This window comes from Coenobita brevimanus, chromosome 89, assembly GCF_032717465.1.
Source record: "Coenobita brevimanus isolate Jiangsu-jjx chromosome 89, ASM3271746v2, whole genome shotgun sequence".
In the NCBI taxonomy this organism is placed as follows: domain Eukaryota; kingdom Metazoa; phylum Arthropoda; class Malacostraca; order Decapoda; family Coenobitidae; genus Coenobita; species Coenobita brevimanus.
In genome coordinates, this window is record NC_137042.1 from 14,696,853 (window position 1) to 14,723,471 (window position 26,619).

The 26,619-nt window shown below is 42.4% G+C and overlaps 1 protein-coding gene across 1 annotated transcript in view; it reads left to right on the forward strand.

Moving 5' to 3' along the window:
• LOC145411445 (retinol dehydrogenase 11-like) overlaps window positions 1–26,619 on the forward strand; it is a 272,754-nt gene that overhangs the window by 32,141 nt on the left and 213,994 nt on the right. Inside the window, exon 2 of the mRNA XM_080281487.1 lies at window positions 16,964–17,158. Coding sequence (XP_080137613.1) covers window positions 16,964–17,158 — 195 coding nt within the window. The remainder of the gene's footprint in view (window positions 1–16,963; window positions 17,159–26,619) is intronic.

The window sequence follows — 26,619 nt, forward strand, 5'->3', positions numbered from 1 at the left end:
GCCGCCTCAAGTCACATGACGTCTGCACAAACTAAAATGCTTGTGCTATATACAGTACAGTAGGCCCTCGCTTTACCATACCTCGCTAGACCGGATATCAGATTTACTGAACACAGTGAGGTATCTGGACGAACTGTCGTACATGCTGGATACCATCCAGTAAATGGGAAAAACCATGCTGACGTTCCGAACAACTCTGGCCTGCCGAATCAAACCACATTACTTCCCGCGTGCGGGTTGGCTCAGAACGTAGTTACCAACGCTCGTGATGGTTTTTTCCACCTGCTTGGATTAGTCATGAAGTAGTATGAAAAGGGTGTGAATTGTGAGCCAAGTAAGTTAAAAATGGGTATAGTTTTCATTTTTAGTACTAGAATACAGTAATCCCTCAATTATCCGATGTAATAGAGCCAGTCATGTCTGGGTAATGGCTCTGTCCGGAAAATGGACTTGTTCCCTGGCTCCCATTCGTACATAACCTAATTTTGAAAGTAGGGTTGTTATGATTTAAATCAGAGTGAAAAAATAATGATTTAAATCAAAAAAGATTTTTTTTTTATATTAATACAGTACAGTAAAAAAGAAGACGGAGAATGTGATGGATGTGTATTTATACAGATGCATCAAGTCTGCATGGCCTGTACTCTTCCTGTACTGATCTTGATCAAGTCAGGCACCAGTGATTGCCTTTTGTTACAAGGCAGATATTAAAAAACAGAGGAAAGTGTTAACATATGAACTAAACTCTTCTTTGAATACACAGTAACATGTTTCAGTCTAATGGTTTTGATCCTAATTTGACAAAGTATAAAGACAAGTTGGCAACTTTCTTCAGTATCTGACAATTGAGTAACGTCACCCATACCAAGAAGTGCTAGCTTGTGCACTGCCTTACTCCCACTTCCCATTCATATCATTATTTCAATTTTGTAAGTCTGTTTATTTGAACAGTGATATATAATCTCGTCTAATGGGTGCATTGCAGCAAGTGGGAGGAAAAAATACCCAATATAGTACTTTTTTTACATAATTCCGAAAGACACAATCAGGGTTGAAAAAAAAAATCACATTTGAAAAAAAAATCAGATAAAAAAAAAAAAAAAAAAAACGATAAATAAAAAATCGATTGATTAAATTTTTATTTTTTTATTTTTTTCCAACTCTGAAATCCCGTGTAAAAGGCCACTACAGTACATCATACAACACTTGTTCCTGTTGTTAACAGTTTCTGGTCAAGCAGACCTATAAACCATAGCCAACCCCCTCACAGGGCCCGAGAATCTGGGAGTGGCTTTGGTCACCTGGGCAAGTACCACATCTCTCAACACAACATAAACAACAACACTGTTTTTTCTACACTGGGAAATGACTCCCTGGTGGTCATTTCTCGATGATTTCTTCTAGTCAGGGACATTGAGAGCAATCCATGACCCACCAACAAATACCTATGTCCAACATGCTCAAAACCTGTCACTTCGAGCCGACAGACAAACTGTTCATTTCAGTGCAATTCCTGCAAGAACTGGACCCATTACACCTGCACAACACATGCATCCAGAGAACATTACACAGACACCTGGACCTGCTCCTTATGCTCCTTCCCCTCACCCACTAACCCCCCTACCAACCTCACTCCTACTTCCTCCACACCTCCGCAGCCTAACCCACCAATCCTTCCCACATCATCCAATCCCCCAACTCCTCCAATTCCACCCCAGTCTAATTCACCCCAACCCATCACAACCTTCTTCTACCCCTTCCCCTCCACCCACAGCCCCACTTCCCCTCTGTGCTGCAGCACCCAACACACACCGCACACACAACATAAACATTCTTCAAATAAATGTAGATGGCATAAACACCAGAAAATAAGAACTCACACAATTCATCAAACAACAAAACATACACATTGCCATCTTACAAGAAACAAAACTACACAGAACACAAAAAACTCCTACATTTCATAATTTCACCACCATTACACAAGACCGGGCCGACGGTGGTGGTGGTAGATTTATCACCCTGGTACACAAATCCATCAACTTTTCAGATACTAGTGCACATACAAAGTCAATTCTCAACGCCACAAATCACACGTAACAATCGCCAACACATACATTCCTCCCCAGTCGTCCCCCACAGTACTATACAATTCTATCTATCTATCTATTGCTAGACGCCTCAATCCTGTTTGGGGTGGCCACAAACAAATCGCCTCCAAGTCGCCCTGTCCCCCGCCATTTCACTCCCCTGCTCCCAACTCACACCCCCCTCTCTCATATACCTTTCCACCCCATCCCTCCATCTCATCCTCGGCCTCCCCCTCCCTCTTTCCCCCTCCACCTCACTCACATACACTCTCTTTGTCAGTCTTTCACCCTCCATCCTCTCCACATGGCCAAACCACCTCAGTGTGTTCCTCATAACGCTTCCTATCACATCCACATCAACACCACAACGCTCCTTTATATCCTCATTCGTCAGCCTGTCTCTCCATGTGACTCCACAGGCTCCTCTTAAATAACTCATTTCCACTGCTCACACTCTTGAGTTGTGTCCTTCCAACAACGTCCAAGCTTCACTTCCGTACGTTAGAGTTGGTCTCACAATACTGTCACGTAGTAACTTTTTCACTTCCATGCTCACTTCCGTTTCTTATCACTGCTTTCAAAGAACCAGCAACCTTTCTTCCCTGCTGTACCCTTTCAAGCACTTCACCCTCCAAACCTCCATCCTCACTCATCACACTACCCAAGTACTTAAACTTACTCACATTTTCCAATTCCTCACCATCCAACCTCGCTGTAGATTCACTGACTTCACCTCTCTCAAAGACCATCACTTTACTCTTCCCTACATTCACCTTTAGATTCCGTTTCTTACACACTCTCTCAAACTCATCCACCAAGCCTTGCAGCTCCCCTTCGTCTTCACTCAACAACACAGTATCATCTGCAAACAACAGTACAGGGTGTTTCCAAACACTATCGTCTCTCACCAGGGTCACTCCAACATCCACTACCCTACCTTGTACCTCTTTTATTACCCCATCCATGTACAGATTGAACAACCATGGAGACATGACACATCCCTGTTTCAACCCAACTTTGAAAGAGAAAAATTCACTTAGTTCACCATCCACACGCACTGCAGCCATCGCACCATCTTACATACTCTTCACAGCATTCAACAACTTCCCATCTACTCCATATATTCTTAATACTTTCCACAATCCTTGTCTATCCACCCTGTCATATGCTTTCTCCAAATCCATGAAAGCCGCATACAACTTCTTCCCGTTCTCTAGAAACTTTTCCACTAAAGATCTGAGAATGAATATCTGATCTACACAACCTCTTCCCTTCCTAAAGCCTCCCTGTTCTTCTCCAACTAATTTCTTTGTTCTTTCTCTAACTCTGTCAATAAGTATCCTACCATACACTTTTCCTATTATACTATGAAGACAAATGCCCCTATGATTACCACACACTTCTTTTTCCCCTTTTCCTTTGTACAAGGGAATAATTATACCTGACTTCCAATCCTCCGGGCCTCTACCTTCCTCCAAGGCCAATCTGCACATCTTCCACATCCATTCTACTACTATCTCTCCCCCATGCTTCAGCATTTCACCACACACACTATCAATTCCTGGGGCTTTCCCTGATTTAACTTTCTTCATTGCTTCCACAACTTCTATCCTACTGATTTCTTCCTGTCTTCTCACCTCCCTCCTTCTCCCAGCCATTCCCCAGCCACTTATACTCGCATTACTTCCATCCTGTATGTTCAACAATTCCTTAAAGTGTTCTCTCCATCTGCTCACTTTTTCTCCCTTCTCCACTAGTAATCTACCATTTTTATCTTTCACTCCCCTGCTAACTTCACTTCCACCCTGTCATACTCTTTTCACCTCTTTCCAGAACATTTTCTTACAGTCCCTCCACTTTACACTCAAATTCCTTCCTAATTCCTCATCCACTCTCTTCTTACTCTCTCTTACTAATCATTTCACCTCTCTCTTTCTTTCTACATATAACTCTCTCTTCCGCCTCTCAACCTCTTCCATGCCCCTATTCCTCATCCATTCATTGTATGCTTTCTTCTTTTGTGCCACAGCCTGTTTCACCTCTTCAGTCCACCACGCTGTTCCTTGCCACTCCTCCGTCTTCTCTTCCTTCCACACACCACATCACATGCTGCACATATTTCTTCTGTAAATATTCTACACACACCTTCCACGTCCCCCATCTGCTCAAATTCATATTTGCCCAATCGTTCCTCCACTTCTCTCTCATACTCTGCCTTTTTCTCATCCTCTTGTAACCTGTCCACTCTCCTTGCAACTACTCCTTCCTCTCGTCTTTCCCTTCTTCTATTCCTCCACAAATACACCACATCACTAACATACCCAACATCATCCTGGGTGGTGATTTCAGCGCCAAGGCGTCGGCCTCATGTCAACAACCCTGACACAGACAGAGGGCTGGTTATACAATCCCAAACAGATAATCTCATACTCAACAATCTCCATCAACATACCCATATCCCACACCAAGCCTTCTTCCTCCCATCATCCCCAGACATCACCTTTTGTTTCCCGCAACATCCTGGAGAGTGGTCAAAACCCTTGTCTCTGACCACCTTCCAGTCATCATCACTACCAAAACCAGAATCATCCCAGCTGGCCACAGATACACATACACAATATAAGAGAGCCAACTGGGAGACCTTCATAACTGAAACAGAGCAACACTTTGAAACATTAAACAGTACATCCATCGCAAACATCAACACTGCTGTGCACACTTTCAATATAATTATTCAAAATGCAGACAAAAGACACATCCCTAGAGGCAACAGAAGGAGACACAACCCTAACTTCACACCAGAAATTCAAGGCCTCATCAGTCAATGCGACGCAGTAGGACACTCCCCAACACCCCATACACAAGACATCATACAACAAATACAAGAACTCAACGCTAAAATAAATAATAAGATATCAGAACGGCAAACACTAAACTGGAATAATTATCTCCAAACAGTCACAAAACAAATACCAGCAAACTCTACAAAATACTAAACAGCATCACACTCTCCAACAGCAACACTAGACAGTGGAACACTGCCACCACAACAACAGACACCATACCTTCAGACAAACAAAGGGCAAACACTCTCATCAATCACTTTTCAAATGTCGGCCGTCTAAACCCTTGTTGCACAACCGACACGTGTCATACAACGTAAGAGACAGTTCCCCACAGACCAAGACTTTGCACCTTTCACTTACAACTAGATGAAGCACATCATTAGCAACCTTAAGCACTCATATCCATGTACATGAGACAACATTAGCAACTTACACCTTAAACACGTTGGACCACAAGGCATACTAGCACTCACCAACATGTCAGACTACAGATACTCTATCTATCTGTCTATCTATTGCCAGATGCTTTAATTCCGTACGGGGTGGCCACAAACAAAACGCCTCCACGTCACCCTGTACCCCGCCATTTCACTGCCCTGCTCCCAGCTCACACCCCCCTTTCTCATATACCTCTCCACTCCATCCCTCCATCTCATTCTCAGTCTCCCCCTCCCTCTCCCCCCCTCCACCTCACTCACATAAACTCTCCTCGTCAGCCTCTCACCCTCCATCCTCTCCACATGGCCAAACCACCTCAATGTGTTCCTCCTAATGCTTCCTATCACATCCACATCCACACCACAATGCTCCTTTATATCCTCATTCATCAGCCTGTCCCTCCATGTGACTCCACAGGCTCCTCTTAAATAACTCATTTCCACTGCTCTCACTCTTGACTTGTGTCCTTCCAATAACGTCCAAGCCTCATTTCCATACGTTAGAGTTGGTATCACAATACTGTCATAAGTAACTTTTTCACTTCCATGCACACTTCCTTTTTTCTTATCACTGCTTTCCTCCTTGTTGTACCCTTTCAAGCACTTCACCCTCCAAATCTCCATCCTTACTCATCACACTCCCCAAGTACTAAAACGTACTGACATTTTCAGTTTCCTCACCCTCCAACCTCACTGTACATTCACTGCCTTCACCTCTCTCAAAGACCATCACTTTACTCTTCCCTACATTCACCTTTAGATTCCGATTCTTGCACACACTCTCAAACTCATCCAGCAAGCCTTGCAGCTCCCCTTCGTCTTCACTTAACAACACAATATCATCTGCAAACAACAGTACAGGGAGTTTCCAAACACTACCCTTTCTCACTAGGGCCACTCCAACATCCACTGCCCTACCATGTATCTCTTTTATTACCCCATCCATGTACAGATTGAACAACCATGGAGACATGACACATCCCTGTTTCAACCCAACCTTCAAGGAGAAAAATTCACTTAGTTCACCATCCACATGCACTGCAGCCTTAGCACCATCATACATACTCTTCACAGCATTCAACAACTTCCCATCTACTCCATATATTCTTAATATTTTCCACAATCCTTGTCTATCCACCATGTCATATGCTTTCTCCAAATCCATGAAGGCTGCATACAACTTCTTTCCCTTCTCTAGAAACTTTTCCACTAAAGATCTAAGAATGAATATCTGATCTACACAACCTCTTCCCTTCCTAAAGCCTTCCTGTTCTTCTCCAACTAATTCCTTTGTTATTTCCCTAACTCTGTCAATAAGTATCCTACCAGACACTTTTCCTATTACACTACGAAGTCAAATGCCCCTATGATTACCACACACTTCTTTTTCCCCTTTTCCTTTGTACAAGGGAGTAATTATATCTGACTTCCAATCCTCCAGGTCTCTACCTTCCTCCCAGGCCAATCCTCACATCTTCCACATCCATTCTACCACTGTCTCTCCCCCATGCTTCAGCTTTTCACCTCGCACTCCATCAATTCCTGGGGCTTTCCCCAATTTGACTTTCTTCATTGCTTCCACAACTTCTATCCTACTGATTTCTTCCTGTCTTCTCACCTCCCTCCTTCTCCCAGCCATTCCACAGCCACTTATACTTGCATTACTTCCATTCTTTATGTTCAATAATTCCTTAAAGTGTTCTCTTCATCAGCTCACTTTTGCTCTGTTCTCTACTAGTAATCTACCGTTTTTATCTTTCACTCCCCTACTAACTTCACTGCCACCCTGTCTTACTCTCTTCACCTCTTTCCAGAACATTTTCTTACAGTCCCTCCACTTTACACTCAAATTCCTTCCAAATTCCTCATCCACATTCTTCTTACTCTCTCTTGCTAATCTTTTCACCTCTCTCTCTTTCTTTCTACATATAACTCTCTCTTCCGCCTCTCAACTTCTTCCACGCCCCTATTTCTCATCCATTCATTGTATGCTTTCTTCTTTTGTGGCACAGCCTGTCTCACCTCTTCATTCCATCATGCTGTTCCTTGCAACCCCTCTTTCTTCTCTTCCTCCCACACACCACATCACATGCTGCACAGATTTCTTCTGTGAATATCTTGCACACACCTTCCACGTCCCCCATCTGCTCCAATTCATATCTACCCAATTGTTTCTCCACTTCTGTCTGATATTCTGCCTTTTGCTCATCCTCTTGTAACCTTTCCACTCTCCTCGCAACTACTGTACAGAGATAGCCCTATTATCCAGACTATATGGTGTGAAGAAGTGCCTAATAGTCTGAAATCATGATTAATCCGGCATAAACAAAACACAAGTACTGTTAGATTGATTTATTTACTGGTAAATGCACAATGAAAAACACAACCATCTTCCTAGTTCCGTCTGAAGAAAATTTACACTGGGCTAAATACAATGAAAACTCTGTTTCTATTAGTGCGTGTTTCAAATGGTTCGATTTTTCCACCTTATATACGTCAGATTTTGGGAAGATACTTGTGTCTCTCATTGTAGGTTAGGTTAAATTATTAGGTACCGATAAGCTCGGTTAGGCCAGGTTTAGTTAACCACTTAGGGAAGAACAGTCATTTCTGCCATTATGTTAACAAAATAAACAAGAGTTGTCACACCAGAACAGCTAAAAACGACGGGGAAACAGATTTAACAAGAAACGTTTACTGTATTTACCAACCCAGAAATAATCTGAAAAATATAACAGACTGTCAGGAAGAACTGATGTCGTAAGGTGCTCTTACTGCTTAGTGTAAAGCATATGTTTAGCTCCCTCAGTGGCTGTTGGTTCAGAAATTTGCGTGCTCCTGTGGTCGGCCTTGGGACCATTTTTTCAAAGTCCTATAATCAATTTCTTTTTCTTAGATATGTGACAAGACACATCTGGCACACCTGGCTTTTTTTTATTATTATTATTTTTTTCCCCTAATCCCATCTTGTGATTTGGTATGATTTGTGTAAGAATTAATAAAATTAGGATGCTTATTACAGAATGTAAACATCAGCGAAAACATCTAGGATGAAGTGAACTGTAAATGCCTGCTGCTTGGGATGGTAGAGTAGGGTCATGTAAACACACCAGAGACTCTCGTTTCCTTCCCATAATTGCTCACAGTTTTTTATAGCTCACCCTAACTCAATGTCACTGACACCGTTACAGTAAAGTGTTGTTCAAGGCCAGCAGCTATGAAAGTGATAATGGAATACATTTTTGTTTGTATCAGTCCTCTCTTTTTCACACAAACACATAAGAACAAACAAAAGAATGAACAGTAAATGTACACTACCTTTAAGGAGTAGAAATAACTGTGTTCAGTCGGTCCGAAATATATTGGGAAAAGCGATACTGAATGAAGAATGTGGAACTAAATTCTAACCTACGAGAACATGTTGGATGAAAGAGTAATTTTTTTCTGATAAGCAAACATTTTTGTTCCATATTGTCTCATAAAATTGTAAAACCCTTAATCTTTTGTGTAAGCATACAGCCTAAAGTCCTTATCAGTTCAGTGCATATTCCTCTAGTTTGTCTTCAGTATTTTTCTGACTATTTTGAGGGTGGTAAATTATATTCTTTAGCTGAAAGAAACTTACTCAAAATTAGGGTGCATGTAACATAAGCATGTAAACATTGGCGAATACATCAGGAGTGAAGAGAACATAGACTAGGGTTATGTAAACACACCAGTGACCTTTGTTCCCCTCCCATAATTGTTTGCAGTTTTTTATAGGATGCCGTAACTCAACATCACTGACACTGAAACAATAAAGTGTTGTTTAAGGCCAGGAGCTATGAAGGGTTTACTGGAATACTGTATGAAAAACTCAAAATAAAAAACGAACTAACCCCTTTCTGGTAAACAGATTTTTGCACGCTTCTCAGTTGAGTCCACATCCCTCTCTCCTCGCAACTTCGCTGTGCGTGAGGATATTTTTGCAGCTCTTCACCATTTTGTATTGTTTCACCATGCCTCCCAAGAGCCCTGCATCATCTCCAGCATCGAGGGAGGCTGCTGCAAAGAAGCAGCAGCACCGTACTCTAACTCTGGAAAGGAAATTGGAAATTATAAGACGGGTAGCAGCCGTGGCTCAGTGAGTTAGAGCGCTCTGCTCTGACCGAAGGGTCAGAGGATCGAATCCACCCAAGGGTCATTGGTAGACATCAGGAAGGGCATCCGGTCATAAAATGCTTCACGCTCCAGTCCAAAAGTCCTCTACCCAGGGGCAACGCCTTAGCCCTTCAGGGATACCAGGCGTAAATCTAAATTATTTTATTATTATATTTTATTTCCGTGAGGAGGGGCAGAGAGTCTTGGAGATTGGGCGTGCTTTAGGCCTTGCAGCTTCCACCGTTGGGACTGTGACAAAGAAAAAGGAAATGTACAAGAATATGGCCAACTCCTTCTCTACAATTGTATACAGGTATTGCTTACTTCAAAATGGGGGGTGTAAAGTTTAGGTGGGGGGTTTGAGGGGGTCCTGGGACGCATCCTCCCATTTGTATGTATATTTCAATGGGGAAAATAGTTCTTATCTACCTATCTATCTATCTATTGCCAGATTCCACAATCCCATAAGGGGTGGCCATTTGTCATGGAGTTATTTGTTTTACGGGGAGGGGCACTAACCCTCCACCAACCCACTTGTTGACACGTAGGGAGCATGTATGGTTTGGTTATATGGTTACCACCCAGCTTTGTAAATGGTTTCTTGGCTTACAGGAAACTATTTGGCTTGTCACCCAATGTAAAGCCACCTGTAGAGGAAAGAAAAGCAATAAGAAGTGACAGGAAAGATGGGAGAAATAGGAAGAGAGGAGGGCAGGCACAGAAAAAGAATGATAAAGGCTAAGGAAGAAGTAGGCAGCACTACATCAAGTGAGTGGATGATGGTCGCCACCACCTACCACTAAAATAGTTCTGATATACGAAATTTCGAATTATGAAAGTTTTTTTTTGTTCCTATCCCTTTCGTATATCGAAGACTCACTGTATACCTTTTTGTGTGGAGTGATCATCCAGGCCCTTCACCTGTCCCCCATCCTGGGGGGATACCCTTGATGAAGACATGTACCGGCACAGGACAAACTTTAGGTTGGTGGCAGAATTTTGTTTAGGTCATGGTAGGTTTCGTGGTCGAGGTCACCCTCCCTAACCTCATTGAACTCATGTTATATTGACCTTGTTATATGAGAATTCATTATGGAATGAGTCTTCACTAGATGCAACCCTGTTGTATAATGAAGCTGCACTGTACCATGTGGTATGACCTGAAGCTTCCAAAGTTGATGTAAGGACATGGTCATCAATATTTTGGCCTGAATTTGCTAATTTTATTCATGTAGGAGGTGAAGGACTAATATTCTTCATTTATGGCAATTATTAAAATGAGATGGACCAATTGCATACCAGAACCTTGTGTTAATAATGGGAGTGTCAAATTCGAACATGCATACTGGATCCTGCATGTAGCTGGTAACAGGAGCAAAATACATTATGTTGACAGATGGATAGGTACCACTAACCTTGAGAGGTAATACCATATGAGAGAAATTTGGCTACCACACAGTGATCATTTAATTTTTTTACTGGAAATATTCAGCCACAAGTAAGTAGAATCAAAATCCAATCTGTGACTTAGACATAGTTGCAAATTTCATTACACATCATATAAGCCTGGTGGAGTGATTGGTAGAGCACTTTGGGCAGAGCATGCTGTGGCCTTCATGTCATGGTAAGTCCAAGAAGTGGCCATAGGTTTTCTTGTCATGTACAGTAGATGCCACTAGGGACATAGGTCAGTCTCTTAGCTTTATATGCCCTGGACTGATGATAGCCTAGCCTTAGGCCCCTACTCTTGAGAGTGGACAAAACAAGATGTCTTTTTTTTTTTTTTTTTTTTTACAACTAGGAAGTTCCTGTAATTAGCTGGCTTTGGCACTTTGGTTAGTTTCCAGTCTGTAAAAGATATCAGTTGTACCATGACTAATCTGTATACAGGGATTCCATAACATAAAGCATGATGTTAGTTTTATATAGGCTATGTATGTATGTATGGTTGCATGCTATCGTTTTTGCTCAGCCATAGTTTGCTAGGTCAAGCAGTCCCGTTGATCACAGGTAAGCAGCAGTTCCTGTGGGGTCATCCCTTAGGTTCCAGGTTCTTTACACTGTTAAGTTTCTGCATCTCATTGTGGCATGTGCTGTGCAGCACTCCATCGTATATGTGGGCTTCTTCCCCACGTGGGGCACAATCATCTGCAATTCTGTCCAACACATGTCTAAGCTGGTAACTGAGGAGGGCTGGGTGATGACCCAATCTAAGCCTGGCAAGATGAACTCGGTCAGCTTTAAGGATTGGTCAGCTCTAAGGATATCTTTGATGGGTGGACGTTGGGTAGTGGGGCTTGTAGTGTAGTGTTACGATCAAGGTGTTGTATTGCCGTACTTATACAATGAGTATTTATGTGTTTCTTTATTGCTAGTGTTGGAATGTCTGGAGATGAGATTTTATTCAAGAGGGTTTGGTAATGTTTATGTGTGTGGTGATTTTTATGTACCTATTGTGTTGTGTAACTCAGTCTTGTAATGATACAGGTGTTGTGTGTTAGCAGTGGTCACCATGTAGAATTGTGTGCCTGTCATAGCAGGATAATCTCTAACAGGAAAGACTTAGTTTCAAAGTGTAAGCTGTGGGAATGGTAGAGGTGCAGCCAGACCCAGAGTTGGCACATAGTGTTACTGTGTATAGTCTGCCAGGTGTTGTAGTAGGTGTTAGATAGGATGGAGGCCCATGCCAGGGAGGCATTGTACATCACTGATCTGTGATACAGTATATTGTTTATGGGGTAGGGAGAGCATTTTTTTTTTTTTTTTTTTTTTTTTTCCCCAGTCACTCCCTATAAGTCCCCTGAGGGCATTGTGTCTGGGGGTGCACTGCCTCTTGATGTCATCTATATGGTCCTTGAAGATCAATCCAGTGTTTCATGCCACTCTAAGGATCTTAGTGGAGGGGATGTACGATACAGGTACATCGTTAACTGTGATATTAGATGAGTACTTATGTTCATGCTCTGTGCTGTGATGGGATTGGTGGTGGATTTGGCCAGAACCATTGTTAGTCCATTGTTCTCAACCCATTCCTGTAGTGCTGAGATAGTCTTGTTGCAGTGCACAAACTGTGTCTGCGATGTTGTTTAAGGTTGTTATGGTTATGTTATCTGCCTAAGAAGCAGTGTTTTGGGGTGGTTGGAGTATGGGAATATCATGCATGTTTTGGTTGAAGCGTGTAAATGAAAGACTGGATCCCTTTTGAGTTCAGTAAGAAGTTTTGTGTTTGTGATGATTTGCTCAGGATTATTATGTTTGCATGTAATAAAAAAAAAAATGTCATGAGCATAAGTGTCAGAAAGCTATCTAGGTTGCCAGCTGTAGAACAGCTGAGTACATGGGGGGAATAGATGGTATAAGTAGTAGTGAAATTTATGGGCATTATGAGAAGAGGTATTGGAGTGAGATGTGGAACTGATGAATGGATACACTGAGGTGGTACTGACATGTACAAAGAATGCACATAATTTTTTTTTTTTTTTTTTTTTTTTTCCCCTCGTCTTTCTGCCTGTGGGTGACTCTACACTGAGTGACAAGCCAAATGGTTACCTGTACACCAAGAAACCATTTACTATGCTGGGTGGTAACCATATAACCAAATTTTGGCGCCTAGTGGTTTAGTATTGCGCTCCAGTCAGATTGAGTTGGTGAAGGTTTATATCCAAGGGGTGGTTGGGGTTTATTGCTCATGTAATGCCACTCAGGGATGAGTGAGGCTGGTCACTCTCATCTTAAATGTCAGAACCAACTGCCTAGCCCTGGGCTCCTGTGCTCCTCATGGGGCAACATAGGATTGGATGATGATGATTTTTTTTTTTTTTTTTAAATGCAAGGAAAAAGGAACCAAAGGCCAGGAGCCTGCAAGCCGTTCCTTCAAAGAAAAAGACAAAAACATTACAACAGAGTGCCAGATTCAAGATACATTCATTTTGAAATGCCTGGACACACTACTTTTGAAAGACTGGATATCATAGGAAGTAGGAAATACAGACAGAGGGAGACAGTTCCAGAGTTGACTTGTTGCATAAATGAAGGACTGAGAGTAATGGTTAACTCTTGCATTAGATAGTTGGACAGAAAAGGGATGAGAGTTTGTTGCTAGATGGGTGCTCCGTGCCCATCGTAGAGGTGGAGGGATGCATGCAGACAGTTCAGAAGAGCAGTGACCATTGAAGTAACGATAGAAGAGAGATAAAGATGCAACAGTGTGGCAAGAGACAGAGGTTGAAAGGAGCCAGTAAGAGGAGTAGAGTTAATGAAACAAAAAGCCTTTGACTCCACCTTGTTGTGAAGAGCTGTATGTAGGGAGCCTTCTGACGCGAAAGTTGTACTCTACACTGGGGCGAATGAAGCCTGTGTATAAAATCAACAACCGTGCAGGAGTAAAGAAGGTACGGAGTCGGCTTAGCACACCTAATCTCTTGGAAGCAGGTTTTGCAAGAGATGTAATATGATCTTTCCAAGATGAAGTCCAAGAGAATGAAACCCCAAGTATGTGTAAGGATGATGCATGATTGAGCTGGATATTACTAAACAATAGTGGGTACTCTTGTGTAAGACTTCATGGGGTTGATAGGAGTAAGAACTGAGTCTTTGAGGTACTAAAAACATAAAGATTACTTTTATCCCAGTCAGAGATATGAGCCAAGTCAAACATAAGGTGTGCCATAGCCTCATCCCTTGTTTGTTGAAGTAACTGCTGAGATGGACATTGCGAGAACCGAATGGAAAGGTAAAGGGTGGAATCATTATCGTATGAATGGATAGGGTTAGATGTACAGCTTGGAAGGTCATTGATTAATAAAAGGAAGAGAGTTGGTGATAAGACAGAGCCCTGAGGAACACCACTGTTGATAGATCTAGGAGAAGAACAGTGGCCGTCTACAACAGCACCTATAGAATGACCAGAAAGGAAGCTATAGGTGAAGGTACAGATAGAAGGATAGAAACCATATGAGAGGAGTTTGGAAATTAAAGATTTATGCCAGACTCAATTGAAAGCCTTTGAGATGTCATGTGTAGTGGCAAAGCTTTTCCCAAAGTCCCAAAAAGAGGATGGCCATGACTCTGAAAGGTAGATGGGAAGATGGCCAGTGGAGCGTCCCTGACGAAACCCATACTGACAGTCAGCAAGAAGGTTGTGATAGGAATGATGCTTTAAAATTTCTCTGGTAAGAATAGACTCAAAAACTTTTCATACACACAATGTTAAAGCAATTGGACGATAATTAGAAAGTTGGGAACGGTCCCCGTTCTCTGGGACAGGCTGAATGAGAGCAAACTTGCAGCAAGAAGGAAAGGTACAAATTGATAAGCAAAGGCAAAAGAGTTTACCAAGGCAGGGTGTAAGCACAGAAGCACAGTTCTTCAGGATAACAGGAGGAACCTCATCAGGCCCATATGCCTTGTTGATATTGATGCCATTGATGGCAGAAAATACATCAGCTGAAGACATTGTAATGTCAGCCACGAGGAACTCAGAGGGAGGAAGTGATTGAGGAATAGCACCAGAATTGTCTAAGGTGGCATTGGAGGAGAAAGACTGAGTAAAGAGATTTGCTTTATCAGTAGAAGAAACAGCTACAGAGCCACCAGAGTAGAAAAGGGTAGGGAAGGATGATGTGGTAAAGTTGTTAGAAAGATTTTTGACAGGGTGCCAGAAGGAGCGGGATGAATTTGGGTTGGAGAGTTGAGAGCATTTACTGTGAATGAATGTATTTTTAGCAGTGAAGAATAGACTTAGCATGATTCTGGGCAGAAACATAAAAAAAGATGTGATTCATGGGTGGGTTGGCTCCAGTACCTTTTGTAGGTCTTCTCCTTGTTTTGGACAGCATTAGAACAAGCGTGATTAAACCAAGGCTTTTTTGCATTAGTTAAAGGATATGAGAAAAAAATGTATGCTTCCTTGCACAAGAGAGTAACCTCCGTAATACGCAAGGCACATTCATATGGCTCCCGGCCATGGAAGCAATAATCATTCTAGGGAAAATCAAAGAAATACTGCCTGTGGGCCTTCCAATCAGCAGCTCTAAAGTGCCACAACTAATGTTTCTTTGGAGGGTCCACATGCCGTACTGGAGTGATAGGATAGGTTAAGGTAATAAGATTGTGATTGGAGGAGGCCAGTGGAAAGAAAAGATTAACAGTGTAAGCAGAAGGATTAGTTCCAGTGAAGAGGTTAAGTATGTTGAAACTCTCTCCAAGACGGTCAGGGATATGGGTAGGGTGCTGTACAGGTTGCACAAGGTCACTAAGGATAGAAAGATGCAGGCTTGTTCACCAGGTGGATTGGTGGTGAACATTGAAATCTCGTAGAATGGAGATTTCACAGAAAGGAGAAATGGATAGAATGTGTTCCATCATAGAATTAAGATAGTCGAAGAATTTTTAATATTCAGTGCCGAAGAATGTCTGTGAAAACGAGATTGAAGATAGTGTTGGTCAGAGCACATCATATCTGAATGTGATACAGAAGAAGGGAGTGGAACAGTATGTTATAGTCGCGGTGCACTACTCTGAGGTTGTCATTATCTTACCCTGGCAACCCACCATTCAAAAGTGCGTTCGATTTTGTAACATATTATACATGAATCATATTATTATGCATGAATATATTATACTCGGATATTGTTATACACGAGCATATTATACATGAATCACATGCGTCTCATACACAAAATCAGACTCACTTTTGAATAGTAGGTTGCGAGGGCACGATAATAACAACCTCAGAGTCGCACACCGCGATTATAATGAAAGATAAAAAATGAGTAAGGGGAGTGTTTTGAGACAGTGAGAGAAGTGTATGTTGATGAGGCTGCCTACAGGCATTTCATTCATTGCCATCCCTCGTTTGGGGCACCCAGGAGGGAGCAAGACATTAGAGATGATGACGATGATGATTCATTGCTTATATCTTAAAAGATGCTGCAGAATACAGATATATCAGGAAGTTTGTGACCTTGAGGGTGGTAAGTAGCTCATGAATAAGTATTAACATCAATGAAAGTCGTGTATCATGCTGACTTCAGCCTTCCCATGGTATGCAAATATGTCTCATCTCTTAACAGTGTTGCCAAGGCTCTTCATATCTGGGAAGAAGTGGATTAATGAAAACTTAATGTGTTTTCCACTGACTAGAAAAGTATTAGTTTACATTTCAGAATATTCAGACAGTGCATTGATTTGCAGTTTATGCCTGTTATCTGTATGCTGTATTTAGCTTTCTACAAATCTGCATCAGTAATATGAGCAAAATTATGCTTCACTTACCTGGACTATCTCATCATACTTTGACTGATCAGGTAGCTCTTAGTTTGATCCCTGGCATAGTGAAGTTGGAGAAATGTTAGTAATTTCACTTTATCACAGGAGAGCATTTCATGTTTGTGATGTTTTCCCAGCTTTTCCTCAGGAAGCCTCTTATATACTGTACTTAACTTTGCAGTGTGGATGATTGATCTGCTTCGGGGGAATGACTTGACCTGCCGACTGATTAACTTGGCCATTATTTTCTTGGTCCGTCGTATACTTTCTGGGGGCATCTGCACCTCCACTAAGCGGCTGGATGGACAGACTGTTGTCATCACTGGTTGCAATGTTGGAATTGGCAAGGAGACAGCACGAGCCTTAAGCAAAAGAGGTAAGATAGAATAATTTATGAACTCATGCTGAAGTTAGATTTGAAATAGTGAGGGTAGTTTAAGGCAGGAGTGTCAGGGGAAAACTGAGCAGTTTAGGTCAGTAAGACCCATTCCTAAGTTCATAGTAAATGATAAAATTTTTGTTTCATTTTTGTTTTTGTTTATTGAGGTTCCAACATGTTCGTATGTGTTGGTCTTGGACACCTAGTGGTGGCTTTTCATTGGTGCTTGATCCATAGCAGCATCTTTGTTCAGTCCTTAACCCTTAGGTCACACGCTGTGACCTTGTCCCAAGTTATTCTGATCTACCTCTCACACTCTGCCTTCAGAGTTCAGGTGTCTCACCCCTTGCACCCCGCTGTCATCCTCCATCCTTTACACATGCCCAGACCATCTCAGTGTGCCCCTTCTCATCACAGCACTAATACATCCCTACTGTTTACTCTTCATTTGCAGTACTAATCCCCAGCCTTGTCATTCAAGGACACACTACACATCCATCTACATTCTCATCTATGTATGTTTGAGCCTATGAATACTGTATTCTCCTCCTTTACTTTCCAAGCCCCACTACTTCATAGCGTTACACTTCCAACAGGGTGGTAGGTGGTGATGACCATCATCCACTTGCATCATATAATGCTACCTACTTCTTCTTTCACTTTAATCATTCTGTCCGTGTCTGTGCTTCTCTCTTCCTGCCTCTGCTATTCTTTCGTGTCACTTTTTAGTAATCATCTTTCCACCTCTGGCAGCTCTACTCCGGTGACAAGCCTGTTGGTTTCCTTTAACCAAGGAAATCATATACAGTGCTTGGTGGTAGTGCTGTCACCAATATGATTCACCGAACCAATACTGTGTATCGCAGATACCCGTGTTTGCATTTTTTCCGCTAATGATCCAATACCAATTTTTTACTGTTGATATTGGAATATCGGACATGGATGAAAGAAACATTAAAATGCTTTTTATTGAAGATTTTGTTGTTTGGTTAGCCTGGTTCTCTGTGGAAGAATCTTGTTACCTTGACACTTTTGCAGCTTTAAAAAGGAGTCTTACTGAAAACCATTAATGGTTCAGAGTAATAAGTGAAAAAGTGGGTAAGGAAAAAAAAGGGGAAAAGAAAAAAAAAGGCCAAAAGCAGTGAGTTGAGAGCACAGTCAACCCTTGGCTATCACGAGTAATTGGTACCCTAGGCGACCCGCCATAGCCAAAATCGCGATAGCCATACTTAAGAACTAATGGGAAAAATTCTAATTGGTTCCCCGACCTCCAACTTTACCCCAACCTTACCCTATTTTCACATCTCCTTCACTAAAATACCTGGGATTACAAACCAATGCTGCAAATTAACAACAGTACAGTACATAAAGGTTATAAATAAAACAGAATTAACTGTAATAAGCCATTTTACTTAACATTTTTGGAGAGGATGAGGGGCTTGGGTGGGTTGAAGGGGTTCCGAGGCTGGGGTGGAGTATTACTGGCCACCCCTCCGATGTTCTGTCTTGTCTAGGAATTGATCAGCTTCATCAGGAGTCTGGAAGGGACCCTGAGCATAAGGCAGGTTCTTCCTCTTCCTCACTTGCCGTCCTGGGTTAGCCGCGTTACGTGCACCAATGGTAGGAGGGTTGGATGGGGTATTGGTGGCCATTGTGGTTGAACAATAGGTCTTCACGGCTATAGCTGCTGTCAACTGGTAACGCTGACTCTCTCTGAACCTTGGCGGGAAGGATGGGTAGCTGTAACCATGTCTTGGGCCAATCAGCGCTCGGGTAGCCTGTGACGTCGCGCCAATCACGGCGCGAGTATACGCATGGGCGGAGCCCACGCGATTTGAATGTTTCTGGCCGACCATCGTCCGCGATAGCAGTATTTGAGGTCACGATAAAGGTAATCGTGTTGCATTTCACCTGTCCGTGATAGCCATGAAACGCGATAGCAAAACCCGTGATAGCCAAGGGTTGACTGTAAGGTACAACAATCCCTCAATTATCCAATGTAGTAGAGCCAAATGCATATCCAGGTAGGGAATCCTTACGGATAGTGGACCTCTCCCCGACCCCCATTTGTACATAACCTAACTTTGAAGGCCAGTGTAAAAGGCCATTACAGTACATCATTCAGCACATGTTCCTGTTATTTAACACTACTCTGTCTGGTCAAGCAGACCTGTAAACCACAGCCAAGCAGTTACTCTGGTAAAGCAGACCCATCAACCACAGACAAGCAGTCACGACTGCAGGGCCATACCCTGCAGTGATATGAAAAAACATGAGAAAACCATCTATGCAAGAAAATTGCAGTGGACACACAACACATTTTTTTTATTTTTATGTGAGGAAGAAGGAACCAAAGGCTGAACCTGCATTAACATTCCTTCCAAGAAAGAAACAAAAACAATACAAAAGAGAGCCAAATTCAAGATCCATTAATTTCGAGATGCCTGGACACACTGCATTTGAAAGACGGGAGATCATAGGAAGTAGGAAATACAGACAGAGGGAGACAGTTCCAGAGTTGACTTGTTGCATAAATGAAGGACTGAGAGTAACGGTTAACTCTTGCATTAGAGAGTTGGACAGCAAAGGGATGAGAGTTTGTTGCTAGATGGGTGCTATGCACCCGTTGTAGAAGTAGAGGGATGCAAGCAGACAGTTCAGAAGAGCAGTGACCATTGAAGTAGCGATAGAAAAGAGATAAAGAGGCAACAGCACGACAAAGAGACAAGGGTTGAAGGGAGTCAGTAAGAGGAGAGTTGATGAGATGAATAGCCTTTGACTCCACTCTACTAAGAGGAGCTGTATGTGGAGAGCCTCCCCACACATGAGAGTTGTACTCTAAACAGGGGCGAATAAAACCCCTGTATAAAGTTAACAACTGTGCAGTAGTAAAGAAGGCACGAAGTCGGCTTAGCACACTTAATCTCTTGGAAGCAGATTTTACAGGAAATGCAATATGATCTTTCCAAGATGAGTCCCATGTGAATGATACCCCAAGCATGTTCAGGAATGATGCAGGATTGAGCTAGATATTATTAAACATTAGTGGGTATTCCTGTGGAAGATTTTGATGGGTTGATAGGTGTAAAAACTGAGTCGTTGATGCATTAAAAACAACAAGATTATTTTTACCCCAGTCAAAGATACGAGCCAAGTCAGACATTAGGTGTGCCATAGCCTCATCCCTTGTTTGTTGAAGTAACTTCTGAGATGGACGTTTGCAGGAACCGAATGGAAAGGTGAAGGGTAAAATCATCAGCGTACGAGTGGATAGGGTTAGATGTACAGCTTAGGAGATCATTGATGAATAAAAGGAAGAGAGTTGGTGATTGGACAGAGCCCTGAGGAACACCACTGTTAATAGATCTAGGAGAAGAACGATGGCCGTCTACAACAGCAGCTATAGAATGACCAGAAAGGAAGCTATAGATGAAGGCACAGATAGAAGGATAGAAACCATAAGAGGGCAGTTTGGAAATTGAAGATTTATGCCAGACTTGATCGAAAGCCTTTGAGATGTCAAGTGCAATGGCAAAGCTTTCACCAAAGTCCCGAAAGGAGGATGACCAGGAATCTGAAAGGTAGGTGAGAAGATCACCAGTGGAGCGTCCCTGACCGAACCCGTACTGACGATGAGAAAGAAGGTTGTAATAGGAAAGATGCTTTTAAATTTTTCTGTTTAGAATGGACTCAAAAACTTTTGAAACACATGATGTTAAAGCAATTAGGAGTTAGAGGGTTGGGAACGGTCATCCTTCTTTGGGAGCAGCTGAATGAGAGCAAACTTCCAGCAAGGAGGAAAGGTACAAGTAGAAAGACAAAGGCGAAATGGTAAAATAGAATAAAATCATGGCAGTGTAGAATAAAATCATGGTAGAGTACAGTAAGCTAGAATAAAATCAACGTAACATTCACAATTTCATGTTGGCTATCGTGCTGAATAACCCACTACCTCGTTGATTCTGTTCTACTGTGGCTAGCGAAGCTGTTGCACTGCACACAGTACATCCCATGTGGTCCAGTGGTGTAGCTTGAAGAACTTAGTCCGAGTCTGAGTCAAGGAGGATCTCTGGCAGTCAGCCCAGGGGAGCAGCTGTGGGACGTGGTGATGGACCGCCTACTTTAGGTGACTCTGAAGAAAGCCACAAACTCGTGTCAAGGGGAGACATAATGGCTGACAACGTGCCAGGTTGAGGCTCAGTCATTGAAGGCATGGTTTGACCCTACGATGGTTGCAGAGAAGAATTGGACTGGGCAGGGGTTAAAGGTCTGAAGAAGTTGATCTTGGACAGGCAATAATAGTGACGATTCACGTGTTGGATGACGCACTCCTGCACAAAACGCAAATCCTCCACAAGGCGAAGAGGCACCATCTCTCTGTCACATTCTGGGTGCTTGGCAAACTCGAGCACCTACTCGAGTTGTGCCCAGAATGTGCTCAGGTGAGGGATGGCTGGAGTACAGCACTTCCTCGGGTCGTCCTCATCACCCTTGTCATCCTCGTCACTCTTCTGGCTGGGCAGCAGCAACAGAAGTGGTGATCTCAAAGCCGGACATAACCTGATAGCTGAGATCGCCCCCATCGTCATCTAACCACTCCCGGACATCATCGACATCCACAACCTCGCCTGTGTTACAAAGACCAGTGTGGAGGTCATCCATGTCAAAGCCCAGAAAGTTGTGTTTGCTCTCATGTCCTTAAAAGAGACGAGACCAACTGCTTTTGAGGGTTTTCACGGAGACTTCCTTCCATGCATTCGCTCATTTGTACATAGCGCACTTAAGGTTGTAGTGCTGCAGATTTTTCCAGTGTCTTCTGCCTTCACGTGCCCAGCCTCTGACTCTGCTCATCCTCATCCTTGAGAACAACCATCACCTCATCGAGGAACCTCCTTTGGTACAGCCTCTTTGTGGCCGCGATCACACCCTGGTCCATTGATTGAATTAGAGCAGTGGTATTAGGTGGCAAAAACATGCACCTAATATGACCATCATCTGCAACCAATTCTTTCTTGGAGGGATGCTCGGGGGCATTGTCCAGGTGAAGAGCCTTTACCTGGTCACGAGGGATTCCAAGTCCCTCCGTTTGATAACGGATGACCTGCTTGACGACATGTCTGTGCAACCAATCTGTGAAGATCTTGCAGGTAAACCAGACCTTCACAGAATGGTACCACACAACAGGAGGGACATCTGTTAGCCCATGAAGGCAACGGAGCTGTTTTGCACACTCAACAATAACAGGTTTCAGGCGATGCGGCGCGTTAGCATTAACACAGCGCAAAACAGATACCCATTACTTAGACAAATTGTGGCCATGCACATGCTTCTCCTTAACATCAACCATAGTGTTGGTGGGCACTGAGCGAAAGAAGAGTCCACTTTAGTCAGCATTTTTTACATGACCAGGAGCAAGGTCTTCCTTTGCAATCAAGCCTAACAGATTCTGCCAATATTCTTTCACTCCCTCCTTACCAGCGTCAAAAGCTTTGCCATGGGTCTCACGATTGGTAAGGCCACATCGCAGCTTGAACCTGAACAGCCAACGTTTGGATACCTTGAAGTCCAGGGTGTTGTGAAGGTAGGTAAACTCGGCAGCAACCTTCAACTTAGTGCCTCTCACTAGCATGCCTGCATCCCATTGTTGCTGGTACCAGATCAGTGTTGAACGGTCGACTTCGACATGCCGGGGCAAACTCATAGTCTTCCGTTTGATATTGCGTCTGTTCTTCTGGCCAAAGTCTGCTGTGTTCTGGGTGAATTTGTCATGGGCTAACTTGATGTGTAGGGTTAAGCGGGCCAGGTCATACTCCTTAAGGATGCGGGAAGTGGACCATCTCATATCGGTCTTACTCAGGAACTCCCACCTCTTCTCCAGAGTCAACACTACCCTCATACTTTTCTCTGGTGGAGGGGCCATTATCACACACCCTAGGAAGAGGCATGCAAGGAATAGCAAGGTCTGAAGCAGGTCGGGAACCACCATGAAAGCTACCACATGCACTGCCATAACGACTGTCCAGGAAGAGCTGCTCACTACACAGCCGACACATGGGAACTGAGCAAGCAGGAGTCTTTGGCGGACGTAGGTTAAACTAACCAGCCCAACACAGTGGCGCCACCGGGCTATTCTTGCCTGTGTGGGTGGAAATTTTTCACATGACCGTAATTTTCGCATGGACACAAGAATTTTGTCCACATATTGTGAAAAAATGTATGAATAATGGTTTGGAACAGCCAGATCACAGCATCTGGTTAATGGATGGTTTGCGTAGTGGTCGTCCGGATAATCAAGAGATTACTGTATACTGTGTACTGGTGGTGTGTAAGTGTGGTGGCCATGTCGGTTTATGTACAATTACCAGCATTGATAACAATGATACCATGTTTAGTGGCAGGCTCATTTTGGTAGATCTGGCAATAGTGTGTTTGTTTCCATCATAGCATCAGGGGTATGAATGGACTGGTAAGCCCCCTTAGTACTGTCAGATCTCAATGTTGGAGATACCCTCATCATACAGGCTAAGTATTTGGTACATAGAATATGTGTATACATAATACATTGATACAAAATGGAACTAGAATACTCACGGTATATATACAGTACCATAATTGAGACAAATAATGACTGTCAGTCATTTGGGTATTCAGTTGTTACAAACTTAGTTCAAGCTAGGTGAACCATAGGTCACTGAAACAACTGAAACTATACTTCTTATGAAGCTTAGTATACTAAGGCATGGTTTGTGCACAGTAAAACTGAAGGTATAATGTTGTACACCAAATGATATGCTTTGCAGAATTAGAAATATATAAATAATTGTTGGTCATTGAAACAGAAGAGTTCAAAGGGTTCAAACCAATCCCACTTTTCATATGAAGTACAAGGAATGAATGGTCGTGCAAGAAAATATTTGTTTTTGAACATTTAGCATACTAGTATTTACTATATTGATGCAAGATGTTACCCAGCAAAAGAAAAATGAAATGACAAAGAAATTACTCTATCTGTTGCCAGACATCTTAATCCCATAAGGGGTGGCTTCAAACAAATTGTCTCCATGTTGCCCTGTCCCCCACCATTTCACTGCCCTGCTCCCAGCTCACACCCCCTACTCTCATATACCTCTCCACTCCATCCCTCCATCCCATCCTTGGCCTCCCCCTTCCTCTTTCCCCCTTCACTTCACTCATATACACTCTCCTCATCAGTCTCTCACTTTCCATCCTCTCCACATGGCCAAACCTCCTCACTGTGTTTCTCCTAACTCTTCCTATCACATCCACATCCACACCACAATGCTCCTTCACATCCCCATTTGTTAGTCTGTCTCTCTATGTGACTCCACAGGCTCCTTTCAAATAACTCATTTCCTATGCTCTCACTTTTGACTTCTGTCCCTCCAACAAGGTCCAAGCTTCACTTCCATATGTTAAAGTTGGTATCACAATACTGTCATGCAGTAACTTTTTCATTTCCATGCTCACTTACCTGTTTCTTATCATTGTTTTTAAGGTACTAGCAACCTTTCTTCCTTGTTGTACCCTTTCAAGCACTTCACCCTCTGAACTTCCTTCCTTAGTCATCGCACTATGCAAGTATTTTATTTAAATGCTTTCACATTTTCCACTTCCTCCTCATCCTACCTCACTGTACATTTGCTGACTCCACTTCTCTCGAAGACAAGGAAATTAATGCTCATTTTAAAGAAGCTCCTTTTCCCACAGTGTAAAACAATTTCCCATCTCCTCTACTCTGCCTCTTACACACTTTATGCTAGATGCGCATACTCCATTAACCACACCCACGTAGCACCCCCTCATAGCTCTCTCTCTCTCTCTCTCTCTCTCTCTCACAAGTGTGGATAATGCTTCAATCTTTTCATACTCTCATGTAGTAGTACACATAATAAAATAATATAGCTGTGTATAATGAGAGAGAGATTTAAGTGTGGGTCGATGCCTTGGTATGGATGATGGGGCATGTGTATCTAAAAGGTGTGTAAGAGGCAGAGGAGAAGGAATGGGAAGTGTGTTTCAAATTGTTGGAAAGGGAGCTTCTTTAACATGAGGAATAATTTCTTTGTCATTTTATATTTCTTATTAACATTCCACATCAAAAAAGTAAATAATCATTCAGGAATATGTATTTTCTTGAGCGGTTATCCATTTGTCAAATTTCATATGGAAAGTGGGGTTTGTTCAAACCCTCTGAACTTCTCTGCTTCCATGCCAGATAATTATTTATCCTGCAGAATTCTAAATCTACAAATCATCTTATTTTGTATATATTGTATTATTATATCTTTTCCTCAGTTTTATTGTGTACACACTGTGCCTTAACCTACTGAGTTTAATAAGAAGACTTCTGGCATCAGTTGCTTCAGTGTACCCATGGTTCACTTAGCTTGAACCAAGTTCGACACACTGAAATGATCAATGCAGTGAACTCTCAATTATCTGTTGTAATTCAACCAAGCCCTACACCAAATAAAGTGAAATGCTGGATATTGCTTAGTACCCCTCCATTGGCTCAACATTCAGCAACGAGTGGGATATTGCATTACTATCCATCTTGACCCTCTGTCTTAAAAACTTTCCCATGGGTAAAAGATGAAAGCTAAGCATAAAATACAATACAGTATGTATACAGTACAGTAATACTGTCCAGTGCTGTACAAACCCAGGTAACCAGGAAGCTTAGGGAATTTACTTTCCAGGTTACTTATTTTCTCCTGAACATCTGATATGTACTCTCATACATACTGTAGGCTATCATTGCGGTATATTCAATACCACTCGTATCCAGGGCCACACAAACAATTCCATTTGAAACATAACCTTCTTATAAAAACACCCCATAGATGCAACACACATGATTGCATTGTCTTGCTGTAGTGCACAAGTCACTCGGTAAGTTTATTTTGTTAAACGTTAATTATTAATTAATAGAACATGGACAAATAAACTAAAGAAATAGATCTTGAGTACAGTATTTATTGGTGAACAGGTGATTTGGAAAGGATTGTTGTATAGTAGAATTATCACAACTCCCTTGCCCACAGTTATGTAAATGGTTGCAGCCTGCCAAAATGTTCCTTACCTGACTATAATCACTCCACCCCTCACTCTTCACTCACCTGTTTTACAGTTAATACAGTTAATACTGTATGTGCAAATTGCATGGAAAAATAAACTAAAGAAATCAGTTGAGCATTCATTGGTGAACTTATGACTAGGCAAGAAGTGTTGTACAGTAGAATTTTCGTGACTCCCTTGCTCACAGTTGTGTACAACTGTAGCCCACCAATTTATTCCTCAAATGCATTCTTAGATGATTTTATACATAATATTAGAATGCATTCGCACTAGCAGAGAAGATAGAATTTATCTGATAGACATGAAGGTTTGCTTTGTTGGATAAAATTATGGTGCTTATAATTCATAAGTATTTACTG